The sequence below is a fragment of the Aulostomus chinensis genome, chromosome 3 (assembly GCF_037954235.1).
Source record: "Aulostomus chinensis isolate RoL2024-O1b breed Wild chromosome 3, RoL_Achi_v1.0, whole genome shotgun sequence".
In the NCBI taxonomy this organism is placed as follows: domain Eukaryota; kingdom Metazoa; phylum Chordata; class Actinopteri; order Syngnathiformes; family Aulostomidae; genus Aulostomus; species Aulostomus chinensis.
The window spans coordinates 12,546,543-12,559,807 of NC_141322.1; the positions used below are offsets into that span (position 1 = coordinate 12,546,543).

Consider the following 13,265-nt stretch of genomic DNA (forward strand, 5'->3'; position numbering starts at 1 on the left):
CAGCATTTATCCCAGAAGCAATTAACTAATGTTTCATCACCGCAGTCATGAAAAATGAAATGCTGAAAACCAGGAATCCAGCAGGGCTGCATGTCTTTATGATAGGTTTTTATCGCAACACAATGCAATACAATATATGATAAATATAGTAATGCTCTACATAATTTACTGGAAATTTCAAAATGGATCTAAAAAAATACAACTTGCTGTATAGCCTCGGGGTAGTTTGTCTATATGTATGTAACATTATATTGATATTTCTGATAATTATTTGATTTAAAATTTCCGGCAAAATTGCACATGAAAAATGCATTATTATGAAAAATAAAGTGCATGAAAGTCTCTTACTGTAACACACTGAAACATAACTTCCTTAACACACAGGGGCCACGGCACGATGTTATCATTGCTTACTGTGGTATGATGTCAATCTGGGGTGAAATATCAATACAGTATCACGAAAAACCAAAGCTGTGCTTCATTTCCGTATCGATTTTTCTTGCACAGCTTTACCAGGCACGAGTATCTTGTGGCGCATTTCCACTGGCTCACTTTGGCTCGGGTTGGGTGGGGACAGCTCGGTACGGATTGGTACAGGTGCGTTTCCACTAGCACCGGGTACCACGTCAGCGTGGGTGGACTCACTTGCCGAGGGTTCCCTGACGTAATTTGTGTTCGACACAACAACAACAATGGACGACATGGAGGCAGCGTGATGCCTGTTGCTCAGTCAGTGGTTTTTGCTTAAACCAAAAGTGAGGGATGACAGACAGGCAGGGCTTCAAGCAGCAAAACAGAACACCTGAGAAAAGTATAAAAGACTTTACCAAGCGATCGACCAGTATTCCGCCGAGGCCAAGATGATACGAAGTAGAGGATGTAAGCAAGCAAGTTACTCAGTCAGCGCCCTGCTATGTGTTTACATCGCATTTTAGCTCGCTTGGAACCCCAGTGGAGCAGGGACCAAAATGGTAATGGTTAGTACCGTGTCGGGGCCAGTGGAAACGGGGCCAAACCGACCCAAAGTGAGCCAGTGGAAACATGCCCTAAGTGTAAAGAATTACCGAAACATTAACCCGAACACATGGTCTCCCTCTTCCACAGATGCAGTACGTGTTCATCTTCCAGGCTTTGTTAGAGCACTACCTGTATGGAGACACAGAGCTGGAGGTCACATCTCTGGAGTCCCACCTGGCCAAACTCTACGCCCCCTCACCTGGAGCTGGCTGCAGTGGTCTGGAGGCGGAATTCAAGGTTCGTTTGTTTGTCCTTGCTTATCGAACTGTACGTCTCTATCTGAGAACTTGAGCACCTTTATCAACCAAATGTTCCTGTTCTGGAACTGAAAAGATTCCCTGGGCCCACTGTCAAAGACCCATGAAGGTTATGCAAATACAGTTCACAGATTTACATTTTCTCACTCCTGCTGCTGGATGTCTTCGTCAGGAACAGCTAGTAAAACCTGGACCTTGTATTTGTCCCATTGGTCGTAAGCTTGTTTGTTATTCTGCTGACGTACTCGTAGTGTTGCAACAATAAACAGTCAGTTTGCAGACTTTGAAATAAGATGTGGTGAGTCCTGAACCCAAAGGATTCAGCAGAAAAAAAAAACAACTTTGGTAGGTTCAACCTGCCAAGATGGGACTTTTTGGATGTAAAATAATGTCTTGGAAATAAATTTAGAACCCAAAGTTAGGTCCTCGATCCTGGGGAAAGTCCCCCTGGTTGAAGAGGGGCTTTTGATTTTGATTCAGTGTGTGTTTAGGAACTCAAATGAGGTTCTCTGTCCAAATTTTAATCTGAAATGATTTCATAACTTCTAGAAACTGACATCCATCAAGATCCAGAATGACAAGATGAGAACAGGCAATCTGCCTGCCAACATGAAGAAGAACAGGGTCCTACAGATCATTCCATGTGAGTGACGCAGCCACTGATCGGCCAAACGATGATCGCTTTGATGCTCATAATGAAATTGTGTCTGTTCCTCTCCTGACAGATGAATTCAACCGAGTGATCATTCCAGTCAAACGCGGAGAGGAGAACACCGACTACGTCAATGCCTCTTTCATTGATGTGAGTGGTGGTTAAGAGTGAAGATCGTTTCGTTTCATTACAGCAGCTAATCAATCAGGTGTTATAAAGCGTTCCTCTCTCCCTCCTGCTGTTTCTGTCGTTCCTCTGTTGTCTCCTCCCGGACGTCACAGGGCTACCGTCAGAAGGACTCCTACATGGCCAGCCAGGGCCCCCTGCAGCATACCATCGAGGACTTCTGGAGGATGATCTGGGAGTGGAGAAGCTGCTCGATAGTGATGCTGACTGAGCTGGAGGAGAGAGGGCAGGTGGGTGGCAGGTTGGATACTCGGTACTGACTTGATGTTGTATAGAATGCTGTAATAATATCATCTTCAGCGGTTGCCTTACATATCTGCATGTTGAATGTCTAATTAACTGCAAAATAAATGACTTCCAGTCCAAAGTAGACGATTAAATACAATTGAATCAAAACAGAAATCCTCTTTAATGGCTTGAATTGGAATTATGTAATTAATACCAGCCAATGCGGTGTATTTAGTGTCAGTAGCATTAGGGTTTGTTGCATCAGTTATCATTATTGCCTATGAATCTTGAGAAGAAATCTTTGTCTACCATCTGGTTGACATTAAAAAGTTTCCTAGAAATGCTCAGCATCTGTTAATTGTCATCTTGTGGCCATGTGCAGGAAAAGTGTGCTCAGTATTGGCCCAGTGATGGAGTCGTGGTGTACGGGGACATCTCCATTGAGCTGAAAAGGGAGGAGGAGAGCGAGAGCTACACGGTGCGTGACCTCCTGGTCACCAATAACAGGGTAAGAAGGGCCTCCCCGCAGATATCACAGGCACGCGCACACACACACACACACACGCACGCACAGTGGGTGTATAATGACAACAGTCTGTTAGTATACTGTATTTCAGCCCATTCTAATCTCTTCTTTTTACGTCCCTCCATCGCTCCAGGAGAACAAGGCTCGAGCGGTGCGTCAGTTCCATTTCCACGGCTGGCCAGAAGTGGGCATCCCCACCGACGGTAAAGGCATGATCAATATAATCGCTGCGGTGCAGAAACAACAACAGCAGTCTGGCAACCACCCCATTACTGTACACTGCAGGTAAGCTAAACACACACACACACACACACACACACACACACACACACACACACACACACACACACACACACACACACACAAATACACTTGCTCCAAAAATAATCAGACATTTTAAATGCTAATAATATAATTTTATTATAATAATGTAATAATAAGTAAAACTAGGATGCACATGTTTCAGAATGTGACTACTACTACTAATGATAATCTGAACTACTTACTGGGCACAGGGATTTCCCGTCGCACCTCAAAAGCTTCAATGTGATTTGAGGCAATAAAATGAAATATTTGTTGACCATTGGTAAAGTGACTGCTGCTGCTAATCATGACCCTAACCCTAACCCATGTTGTATGAGAGGATGAGGATTACTGCCGGACAGATCAATCATACCCTAAATCTGAACTATTTGACTTTGACAGAGGATTGCTAACACTTCCTGTCATTCATAGTACCAAGCGAGCTAGCATTCAGCTGGTCGACTCACTCCTGCACACACAGACGATAGAGGGGAGTCTGTCTTGTTGTCCGGCTCTGGGGAGGATGAACAATAAGAATATTTCCTACAAAGATGGCACGCAGACATAAGTTAACTATTGATTTCTTTGAATTTGTAGCCCATGGTCATGGCTGCACCTCATGGAAATACTTGTGCCAATTAAGTGGGCGAGCTTGAGTGCAGGAGATTGTTGCCGCTATTAAATCACAGGAAAAAACAACTTGAGAGAATTGTTCTCGTCTTCCTTGTGGCATTTAACTGCTCTCCAAACTGCTCCTGTGCTTCTGTGTGTGTTATTCATACTCATGGTAACTGCACTGTGTACATTGAGGATTACATGTTTGACTGTGTGTGTGTGTGTGTGTACAGTGCTGGTGCGGGCCGGACAGGGACCTTCTGTGCATTGAGTACAGTCCTGGAGAGGGTGAAGGCAGAGGGCATCCTGGACGTTTTCCAGACAGTCAAGAGTCTCCGGCTGCAGAGACCTCACATGGTGCAGACACTGGTGAGCAGGGATTCTCTCTGATTGTGAACACACAATAAGATGCTATCTCATCTTTGAAAAGGATGCAATGGACAAATAAAACACTTGCCCTCTCATAGACTTAGGAACTGAAAGGATGATTCATTTTCGAAAATCAGAGCTTCCCTTTTTCCTTGTTAGGATTTAATTAAGATCTTTGAGCTGGCAGAGCCCAGGCCTCAAAACACAGAAGCAATATCATTATGTGTGTACCGGATGTTTACAGGGTCAAGAAAAAGTTCAGTAGAAGGATGTGTAAGTTGAATTCCTTCTAGATTCTTCTTAAGGCTGATTTAAAACCAGATCAGTTGTCTGTTTCACATCCACCTGCTGTTACAGACACAGACAGACGACCATCAGAATCAATGCAGACTGTCACTCGGACTGTGAACCACTGAAGGCAACTCGAGCAGTGTTGCAGTGTCACTGACTGAACTGTGACGTAACACTTCAGCCAAAATCGCATTGGTCCATTTTCCCGCAGCGATTCAAAAAAGGGGAGATACTTCAAACAGAGGTTATGACACTGCCTCACACTTCGTGTGTCTTCCCCACAACTGGGGGACGTTGAATAAACACCAAAAACACGAAAACAATGATTTGCCTTCTAGGTGACCTTTTAACACAATTGAATGATTCACCGCTCGGTGTCAGCCGAGGCTGCTGCTGCTGCTAAGCCCAATCCAGATTTTGGGCCCAGTCTGAACAGTGGATATTAGCATACGTAAGTTTGTGTCTTGTGGAAAGGTCGACAATGTCTGGACAAAGCAAATCTCATTGCTCGCAAAAATGACAGAAAAAAAAAGATCTGATTTGATATAAATCTGATTTTGAGCTACAAATCGGGTGTCCGCAGTATTCTAGTGCATGTGACATACTGGAACAGTATGAGTTGTGAAAGAGTGTGTGATGTCACACATCACGTTCATAGAAGACAAACAGGTTATCAGTCAATGTGGAAACAGACCTGTCAAAGCATTCAACTGTAGAATCAAAAGAAAACCCATTTTTGACTTTTGACATGGCACTGATAATAAAACAAGGTGTTGGGAACAGACATGGTCCACTATTAGGACTGTACTCAAAAGGCACTGAGCTGTTGTGACGTCATGTAATGTCCTCTCCTCCTCCTCCTCCTCAGGAGCAGTACGAGTTCTGCTACAAGGTGGTCCAGGAGTATATCGATGCCTTTTCTGACTACGCCAACTTCAAGTAGGGGGGGGGGGGGGGGGCAGGGCTGGATGTCGGCATACATTTCATACAAACATAATATGCATGCACCAGAACACACACACACACACTCATGATCCGACACAGGGCTGTGTTCTCCCATCTGAAGGATGTTCTGTTTTAACAAGACTCATCACAACGTGATCCGTGGATGGGAGGAGCCGCCTGGAAAAGGGAACAGAGTTTTTGACCCCGAGGACAAAGGCAGTACAGGCGGACAGAGAAATTAACTGAGATGCCTTCTTGAATATTTTGTAATATTGGTGTTGTTAATACAGCCCTTCACCCCTTTTAGCCACACACACACACACGTGCACACACACACACGCACACACACAAAAACAGACACATGTATATATACTTACTGTGTTGCATCTTATTTCTTTGGTTTCAGACACAGTTTCGAGTTTGGCCGCATTTTTGGTTGGCACCTGCATTGTATTTCATATATAGATCTATATCTATAGATCTATCTATAGATATAGATAGATGTGTCTTTATATATCTATATCTAGATATCTATATAGCTAGATATAAAAAAGGCTATAGAGGCTATGTCTATATATAGATATATAGATATATTGATGTATATGAAAATAAATCTAAGCTTTGGAGGCTGATGTAAAATATGCAGAGTCGAGGTCATGAGGTTTGAGGTTTCTTCTTTACTTTGTCGGAACTGAAACTTAAAAAAATGTTTGGTTTTGCCGGAGCCACGCTGTAGCGACGTGTGTTTGCTGAGACAAAACCTCATTCACACACACACACACACACACACACACACACATACACACAGAACCAATTTTCTTCACGCAGAATTGGTTGTGTATATTTAGCAAAAAAAAACAAAACAAAACTTAATGTTTTTCCTCAGTTTTCAGGTGTTTAAAGGTCAATAATAACTGAAGATCTTTGTGACGTAGTTCAGTACACCAACACACACACCAGGAGCCATTTTTTTTAGTGAGTGTGTTTTACTTGGAGCTGAAGCTGCCAGAGAGGACACTGTGTTTTCAAAACACTGTCTTCTATGTGCTGTCATGCAGCACTGGAGACCCAGACACTACCAATCATTCTCAGACATTCAGAGCAACACGTCCCTGGACTATTGAATATAGATTGTCATTAAACAAATATAAGATATTTTAGAACTGGTCAATCCTCTACAGTCTGTTACAGAACCAGACCACACAATCAGCGACACTATCACTGCATGAGATAAATCCAACCACCCTCTCCTTGTTTACAGACACGTCAGTATTTCCTTTTATATCGTCTTCTCTCTTTGGGTTTCCTTTGCCTGAATTGATTGTCATTCTGCCTTTTTTTTTTTTTTTTTATATCAACATCACGACGTTGCAATGTCACTAATTTCAACAACAAGTCCTCTTGTTTCCCGCCAGGAACACTGATGCAGAAGAATGTCGCTTCTCAGTTCTAATGCTGTCGCTAACACAAGTGAACATTGTTACTTTAGTAGTGGAAGTTGTGCCATGCATTGTATGCGCTTACTTCTTATTAATGGCTGTATTCTTGACGACTTGAACTACAGATATGGGGTTTTTAAGTTGAGCTCACAATTGAGGCCGTGCCCTTTTTATGATTGTATCGAATGATGAATGATGTCAGTTGACTGCAGGGCTTCAGGTCGCTTCTGATTTCTACCAGGGCAGCTCAGGAAATGACTGGTGCCAGGATTTGATTACATTTCCAAATTGAACAAATTCAGCGCTGATTCATCTCCACAGCTCAGTTACCCTCATGGATGTAGCCCAGGCTGCAACTAACGACTACTGTCTTCATCAGTTAATCTGTCAGTTATTCACAGTAAAGTCAGTCAGTTCTTAGAACAAATGACGTAAATCTTTGCAAAACCTGATATGTAACAGTGTGTAACCAGCAGTTCTTTGACTTTTTAACTAAAAAGTGATAACATGAATTGATAACGCTGGGGGTTGGTTTTCTTTCAGTGGACTCGTTGATCCATCAGCTCATTGTTTCAGCTTTAGTTTGAACTCCAATCAAAGGAGCTTTCCAATGAATAATCAGCTCTTTTGACAAAAAGATGAAAACAGCAGTGTGAGTGTCTCTGATGTCATTTATAAGGATTTTCAACAGATTTTAGTCCTAAAAATTAAAATTGTTATCTATACTGTAGTAGTTCATTTTTTTATTTAGCTATTTTCAATATTTTTTTTTAATCAGAGATTTAGTTGAAAACAGCCCCATATTTGTACATAATCTAGTCTAAATGACACCAACAGTCCTGGGTGGCATCGCTTCTCTGGATTAAAGGAGCATAATCATTCTTAAATGTCTTTGTAGTGGACAGAGTAATCAGAAGCTCGCGCTGAATTTTCAGAAACGGTCGCTGTGTCAGGGTTGACTGTTTGAGCACTCATGCACTATTTGCACCAAAAGCAAAAGCCCTTAAACCGAACAGAACCAAATGAGATATTGAATTATATTTACTTTACACTCTTGAGAAGGTGTCGGCCTTCGGTTGGTCCCCTGTAGGGATTTAAAGTAGCAAATATTAAAGCTGACCAGTCACTGAAATTGTTCAGTGTTTGTGAAACGTCATTGTCATTTCAGGTCTTTTTTTTGTTTTGTTTTGTTTTTGTTTTTTCTGTCTTCTTCTTTTCCTCCCTAAAGCATCACAAGTGCCCACAAAGTCAGTTTGGTGCCATTTTTTTGTTTTTATTATTATTTTTTTTTTATTTTGACCTTTATCACATGTTGAGTCTTTAATCGAAGAGGACGAGGTGTGTATTTGTTTGCCTTTTCTGTCCATGGGCTTGTGCTTAAATTTCATGCTTATTGTGTGTGTTTGAATCATGTTGGTCACGTTGTCTCACTGCAATTTGACAGCAAAGGAAAAAAACAAAACACGACACTGTGCCAACCCGCAAGACCCACCATGTTTGCTGTTGTGGCGAACTTTAAAAAAGAAAAAAAAAAAAAGTGCCTCACTGGTAGGTTTTTAAAGGAAATTAATTTTCTTATTAACATTATTGTGGCGAGATAAAGTCGTCCTAAACATGGCCTGTAGGTAAATATTGAATCAAGAGGGCCAAAAAAGGATCAATCACATTTCCTCTAGTCTTGTTTAAGTAGTTTAAGTAGTCAGTTTGTGCGAATCTGACTTGACATTGAGGTCCATTTTTAATGATCTTCTGTCGTCGATCAGTTGCTGTTTCATTCACTTGAATGTGGGATCAAAGGGTTATTGTGGGAACTCAACTTTGAAATCATACATCCTCCCTACAACGAAAACTACTACATCTTTTATCACCATCAAGGGAAACGATACATTTTCATCTATTTCGGGGGGGGGGGGGGGGGGGAGGAGGACACTCCTCCTCCTCCACCTGTTCTTCTTCTCTCCATTCATTACTGTCCACACATTCATCCCGTTACCTCTTCGGATTCCTCATCAGACCGTTTTACCCCCCTCAAGTGGTCACTACCCTATTCTCTTTTGTACATAATGTAACGTTATTTATATTTCTTTCATGTCTGCTGCCTTGCTTATTTTATTTTCCTCTTCCTTCTTTTTTTTTTTAAAGAAAAAAAGATGTATATTGACCTGTATGGGACCATTTTGAAATGTCTTAGATACGTTTTGTTTTGGCTATTTTTAATTTGGTATAATTGTCTTAAAATAATCCTATTTTTTAATTTGCCTATGTTTGTTTCTAGTGTTTTTTTTTTGTTATTCAACATTTGAATATATGTATATATAATTATATATATGATAAGATTATATATAATTATATAATGCCAGATGGCCTTTCTAAGCAAGAAACTGTTCAAAACTAATAAAGTGCTTGAGATTTTAATCTTTGGTCTGGATTTCTTAAGTGCATTAAAACAGAGTAGCAGCTTCTGTCCTGATGATGTCATAGCAACACACGGACGCTTGTTACAGCTCACTACTCGATGAAGACTAATGGGTCAGGGGTACAAAATAATTGCCAATCATTTGTGTACCTGTATAGATCAGACGGTCCTCCTGAGTCTGCTCTGGAAGGGTCTTCAATCAAAGCTTAATCCTTCAGACCCCCATTTAAATATTAATGTGCTTTTTGCTCGTGTCAATTATTAATCGGCGAATCGTTTACTGTTGCTGTTGAAGTTTTTTTTGTTGAGTTTGTAACATCACTACTCAATTAATCTGGAGGACGTACATTGTCTTTTGTGAGACTGAGGTTAAATTCATCAAAGTAAAGAAATGGAAACGTGAAAAAATGTTTGATATCGGATGGAAAAGAGCAGAATTTTTCTTGGTTTGATAAATGGAAACAAGTGATGTTTTCCAATCCATGCTGCAAAGAGCCAAAAACTCCTGCAAAAGATGACACCATGTACAATAGTTCCATCCATCCTTTGTCTTCTGCTTATTCCTGTTAAGGGTCACGGGGGGTAGAGCCTATCCCAGCAGCTACGGCCGAGAGGTGGGGTTCACCCTGGACAGGTCACCAGTCCATCACAGGACCAACACATAGAGACAGACAACCATTCACAGTCACAGTCACACCTACAGTCAATTTAGAGTATCAATCAGCCTCGTCCTCTCTTGATGTCTTTGGACTGAGGGAGGAAGCTGGAGTACCAGAGAGAACCCACACAGGAACAGGGAGAACATGGAGACTCACACAGAAAGATCCTGTGATGGAGCCGGGACTGAACCTGAACCTTCTTGCTGTGAGGCGACAGCGCTAACCACTGTACCGCCGTGTAGCCTAGTACAATATTTATTTATGTATAAAATATAAAGTATAATGCTAATCTGGCTTCTAGCTGGAGGCACAACTGCTGCCAAAAACTGATTTTAGGATAAATCCCAGGTGTGTTTTATCACTGCAATTTGCATGTTCTTCTGTGGAAGTGTATTGAATTCATTCCACTCTTTTTTGGGGGGGAATTTATGAGTTAATGAACGGCATATTTATTGTTTCAATATGCCTCTGTACTGTTAATCAACAGTTCAAATTATGCGTCTCTGATTACAGTCATTCTGTCTATCATCGCAGTCATCGGTGAACTCATCTAGGACCCAAGGGACCCTCAGGCACTGTGCCTGCAGTGCGCACACAAGTCCAACGTGGGTTGAATGAACACTTGATGAGTTGATTGACTCACAGACGGACATACAGAGATTTATTGCAATTATATTTAGCTCCTCAAGTGTAAACCGTTCAAAACAGTTTGTCAACATGATTTCCCTCCGGCCCCTTGAATATGTGAGGGAGCCAACAGTCCACATCAGCAGAGTACACACATTTGCGTGCGTTCGGGAGCAGAGGGATCATCAGTGACGAATCTCGGGAGCCATCTTGCTGCGTCCGGTCTTAAGCACTGAAAAGGACGACAACCTGGAGGACCAACTGAGTCAACAGAAAGGAGACCTGCTTATGTAGGAACTTGCTCCACAAAAGGAAATACCTGCCCTCCTTTAGCCGGGCCAGGAGTCCACCATGTTTGTTCCTCTGTAATCACATGACCTCATCATCCCCTGACTCAAGGATCAATGGGGTCAAGATGAGGATGTGTGATGGGTCATTCAGATCGAAACGGGTGCAACAAGAGAGGAAATTGGAATAAAATCGTCTTTTAGACAAAGACAGGCAGGGCTTCGCTCATGCAGAGGCCAGAAATTGACAAATTAAAGAGCTTTTGTCAAATAATTTTCAAATCTTCCTACTTTTAATGAGCAACCTGACCTTTGCCCTGCTCCAGGTTTTAGAGGCTTTCCTGAGCTTAATGAACAACAAATATTCATTAATTGAATGACCTGAATCCATTTTTAAACCAGCACACTAGCATTTGGAGGAAGAGATGGGTGCTGCGTCTGAGCAGATGAGTATCCCAAGGGTGTCGGTTTTGTTTGCAGGTGATAATGGGGACTGACCTGGTCCTCTACCCCTCTTGTCCCTAAAGGAGACCCAGAGGGAACAGACGGAGCAGAGGGGTCAGCGATGGGCGGGACACAAAGAATTTGACTTAATTGAAAAGGAAGAAGGGGAGCCACGAAGCTGTGAGACGCTTCAAGAACCGGTCGGCTTGAGGACAAGCGGCGCCCGGAGGGACCAAGACCAGATCAAGTCATCTGAGTTGAGACTTCGGTAGGATCATGTTTTACTGCTTCCTGACCAAGACATGTATGATAGGAGTCACGGCAAATTATTTAATTACACTGAAATTTGTCGGAGCCCCAGATTTGATGGGATGTTTGCTAATTATGGATCAGTACTGTTCAACATCTAGAATTATCTTTTAATGTCTGATTATCTCAGCAGGAGCAGGAAAGGTGTCAAAGAGATTGTAACTGGAAGGCAGGGAGTGAAAATCCATTTAAAAAAAAATCATTTAATGAGACGTTGATTTGTGATTCATTAAAAACATTTTCTTTGCTTAAATTATTACACTAAAAAAATGAAATGTTAAATGCATGACTGTCCACAAAATTGGATTAGCTAATGCAAAAATGTTACATGCATCTAATTTAATTACTAAATAAAAAAAATAGAAAAAATACTTAATAAAGACGTATTTAAAAAATACCCAATAATACACCTTCAGTTTTTGAATGTTCTACTATAAAACGGGAGTAAAAAAAAAAAAAGATAGAAAATATATAAATGTTTTTAGATCATATTTTTCCCAGTAACTACATGCATTTTTTTTATTATTATGGAACAGAAAATAATTAAGTCAATCCAAATAATGAAAATATTATAAAACGTATCATCCCTAAGTTGTCATTCCTATAGAATTTAAATGAAAACTCAAGTCTTTTTTTTTTTAAATGATCATTCGGTGTGCGACCATATTGAACTTTCTGCTCAAAACTTAATCATCCGGTTTTATGGTTTACATAAACTGTTTTAATGTTTTATGGTTGTACAGAAAATGCTGTATACAAATTCACATCACACTATTTTTAAATATCAGTTGCTGAGGGGGAGAAAAAAAGATTATGGTATCTTAACCATCACTTTATTGAGTGTGTGTCTGTGTGAGCAGGTATCTTACTGGAAATCCACCTCTGCCTTTCGGTAAAGACGAAATACCATGTGTGTATCTCGGCTGGTTCTGCTGCTGGGTCTGCTTCTGTTCATGGGAGCTCAGCTGTCCAGCGCCCAGCACTGGTCCCATGGTTGGTATCCTGGAGGAAAGAGGGCGCTTGACCCCTTCAGCTCATCAGAGGTCAGGACCAGAGCCTGTGTGTGTCTGCCAGTGTGGATCATTTTCTGTTGAGAATGGAGATCATTACTGTTTGTATGTGTGGTGTTCTGGTGCTTCCTCAGATTTCAGAGGAGATCAAACTATGTGAGGCAGGACAGTGCAGCTACCTGAGGCCCCAGAGGAGGAGCATTCTGAGAAACGTCCTTGTAAGTGGAAAACTGTACACTGTCCACTTAAGTTTAAATCTAATGACCCACTGCGACCTTTGGAATCCACTGTTATTCAACATCTGGTAAAATATATGGGAAAACTGTTACATCTGTATGCAGACAGTAAGATGCACCATTCTGTTCTTCACAGCTGGACACTTTGGCCAGAGAGTTCCAGAAGAGAAAGTGACATATCTCCACCCTTCGCTGCTTTTCTACCAAGTGACCCAACCCTGATCTCCAGTGTCTCTGTATTGTAGCAGGTTTATGATTTGTCATATTTGTCAGTAACATGGCACGTGTTTTACCGTTTGAATACGCATGTTGAAGATATGTCCTGTAATAAATTTATTTATTTTGATATGACTTTCTATGTATGATATAGTCCCATAACCACAGGTCCCCTCATAAGGTGCTGCAGCCTGCTGGGGGAGTTCAGCAGCATGGAGACTGGAGCAGCAGAT

At 41.4% G+C, this 13,265-nt stretch overlaps 2 protein-coding genes across 2 annotated transcripts in view; both read left to right on the forward strand.

Annotated features, from left to right (window-relative positions):
• The window catches only part of ptpra (protein tyrosine phosphatase receptor type A), a 34,948-nt gene extending 25,984 nt beyond the window's left edge, over window positions 1-8,964 (forward strand). Inside the window, exons 15-22 of the mRNA XM_086198712.1 lie at window positions 1,105-1,254; window positions 1,824-1,917; window positions 2,000-2,076; window positions 2,208-2,342; window positions 2,723-2,848; window positions 3,000-3,151; window positions 4,018-4,153; window positions 5,313-8,964. Of these exons, the coding sequence (XP_086054838.1) occupies window positions 1,105-1,254; window positions 1,824-1,917; window positions 2,000-2,076; window positions 2,208-2,342; window positions 2,723-2,848; window positions 3,000-3,151; window positions 4,018-4,153; window positions 5,313-5,387 (945 nt within the window). The 3' untranslated portion in view covers window positions 5,388-8,964. The remainder of the gene's footprint in view (window positions 1-1,104; window positions 1,255-1,823; window positions 1,918-1,999; window positions 2,077-2,207; window positions 2,343-2,722; window positions 2,849-2,999; window positions 3,152-4,017; window positions 4,154-5,312) is intronic.
• A 3,514-nt stretch (window positions 8,965-12,478) lies between these two features.
• gnrh2 (gonadotropin-releasing hormone 2) lies at window positions 12,479-12,991 on the forward strand. The gene is made up of 3 exons (XM_086198713.1): window positions 12,479-12,613; window positions 12,715-12,798; window positions 12,953-12,991. The coding sequence occupies exons 1-3, from the start codon at window positions 12,479-12,481 to the stop codon at window positions 12,989-12,991; spliced, it is 258 nt and encodes an 85-aa protein (XP_086054839.1).
• The last annotated feature ends 274 nt before the right edge of the window (window positions 12,992-13,265 follow it).

Excerpts from the sequence above, each read along its gene's own strand:
- gnrh2 (XM_086198713.1), top strand. The coding sequence starts at position 12,479 with ATGTGTGTATCTCGGCTGGTTCTGCTGCTGGGTCTGCTTCTGTTCATG. Across the intron at positions 12,614-12,714 it reads ACCCCTTCAGCTCATCAGAG|ATTTCAGAGGAGATCAAACT; the intron begins GTCAGGACCAGA and ends GTGCTTCCTCAG. Across the intron at positions 12,799-12,952 it reads GCATTCTGAGAAACGTCCTT|CTGGACACTTTGGCCAGAGA; the intron begins GTAAGTGGAAAA and ends TGTTCTTCACAG.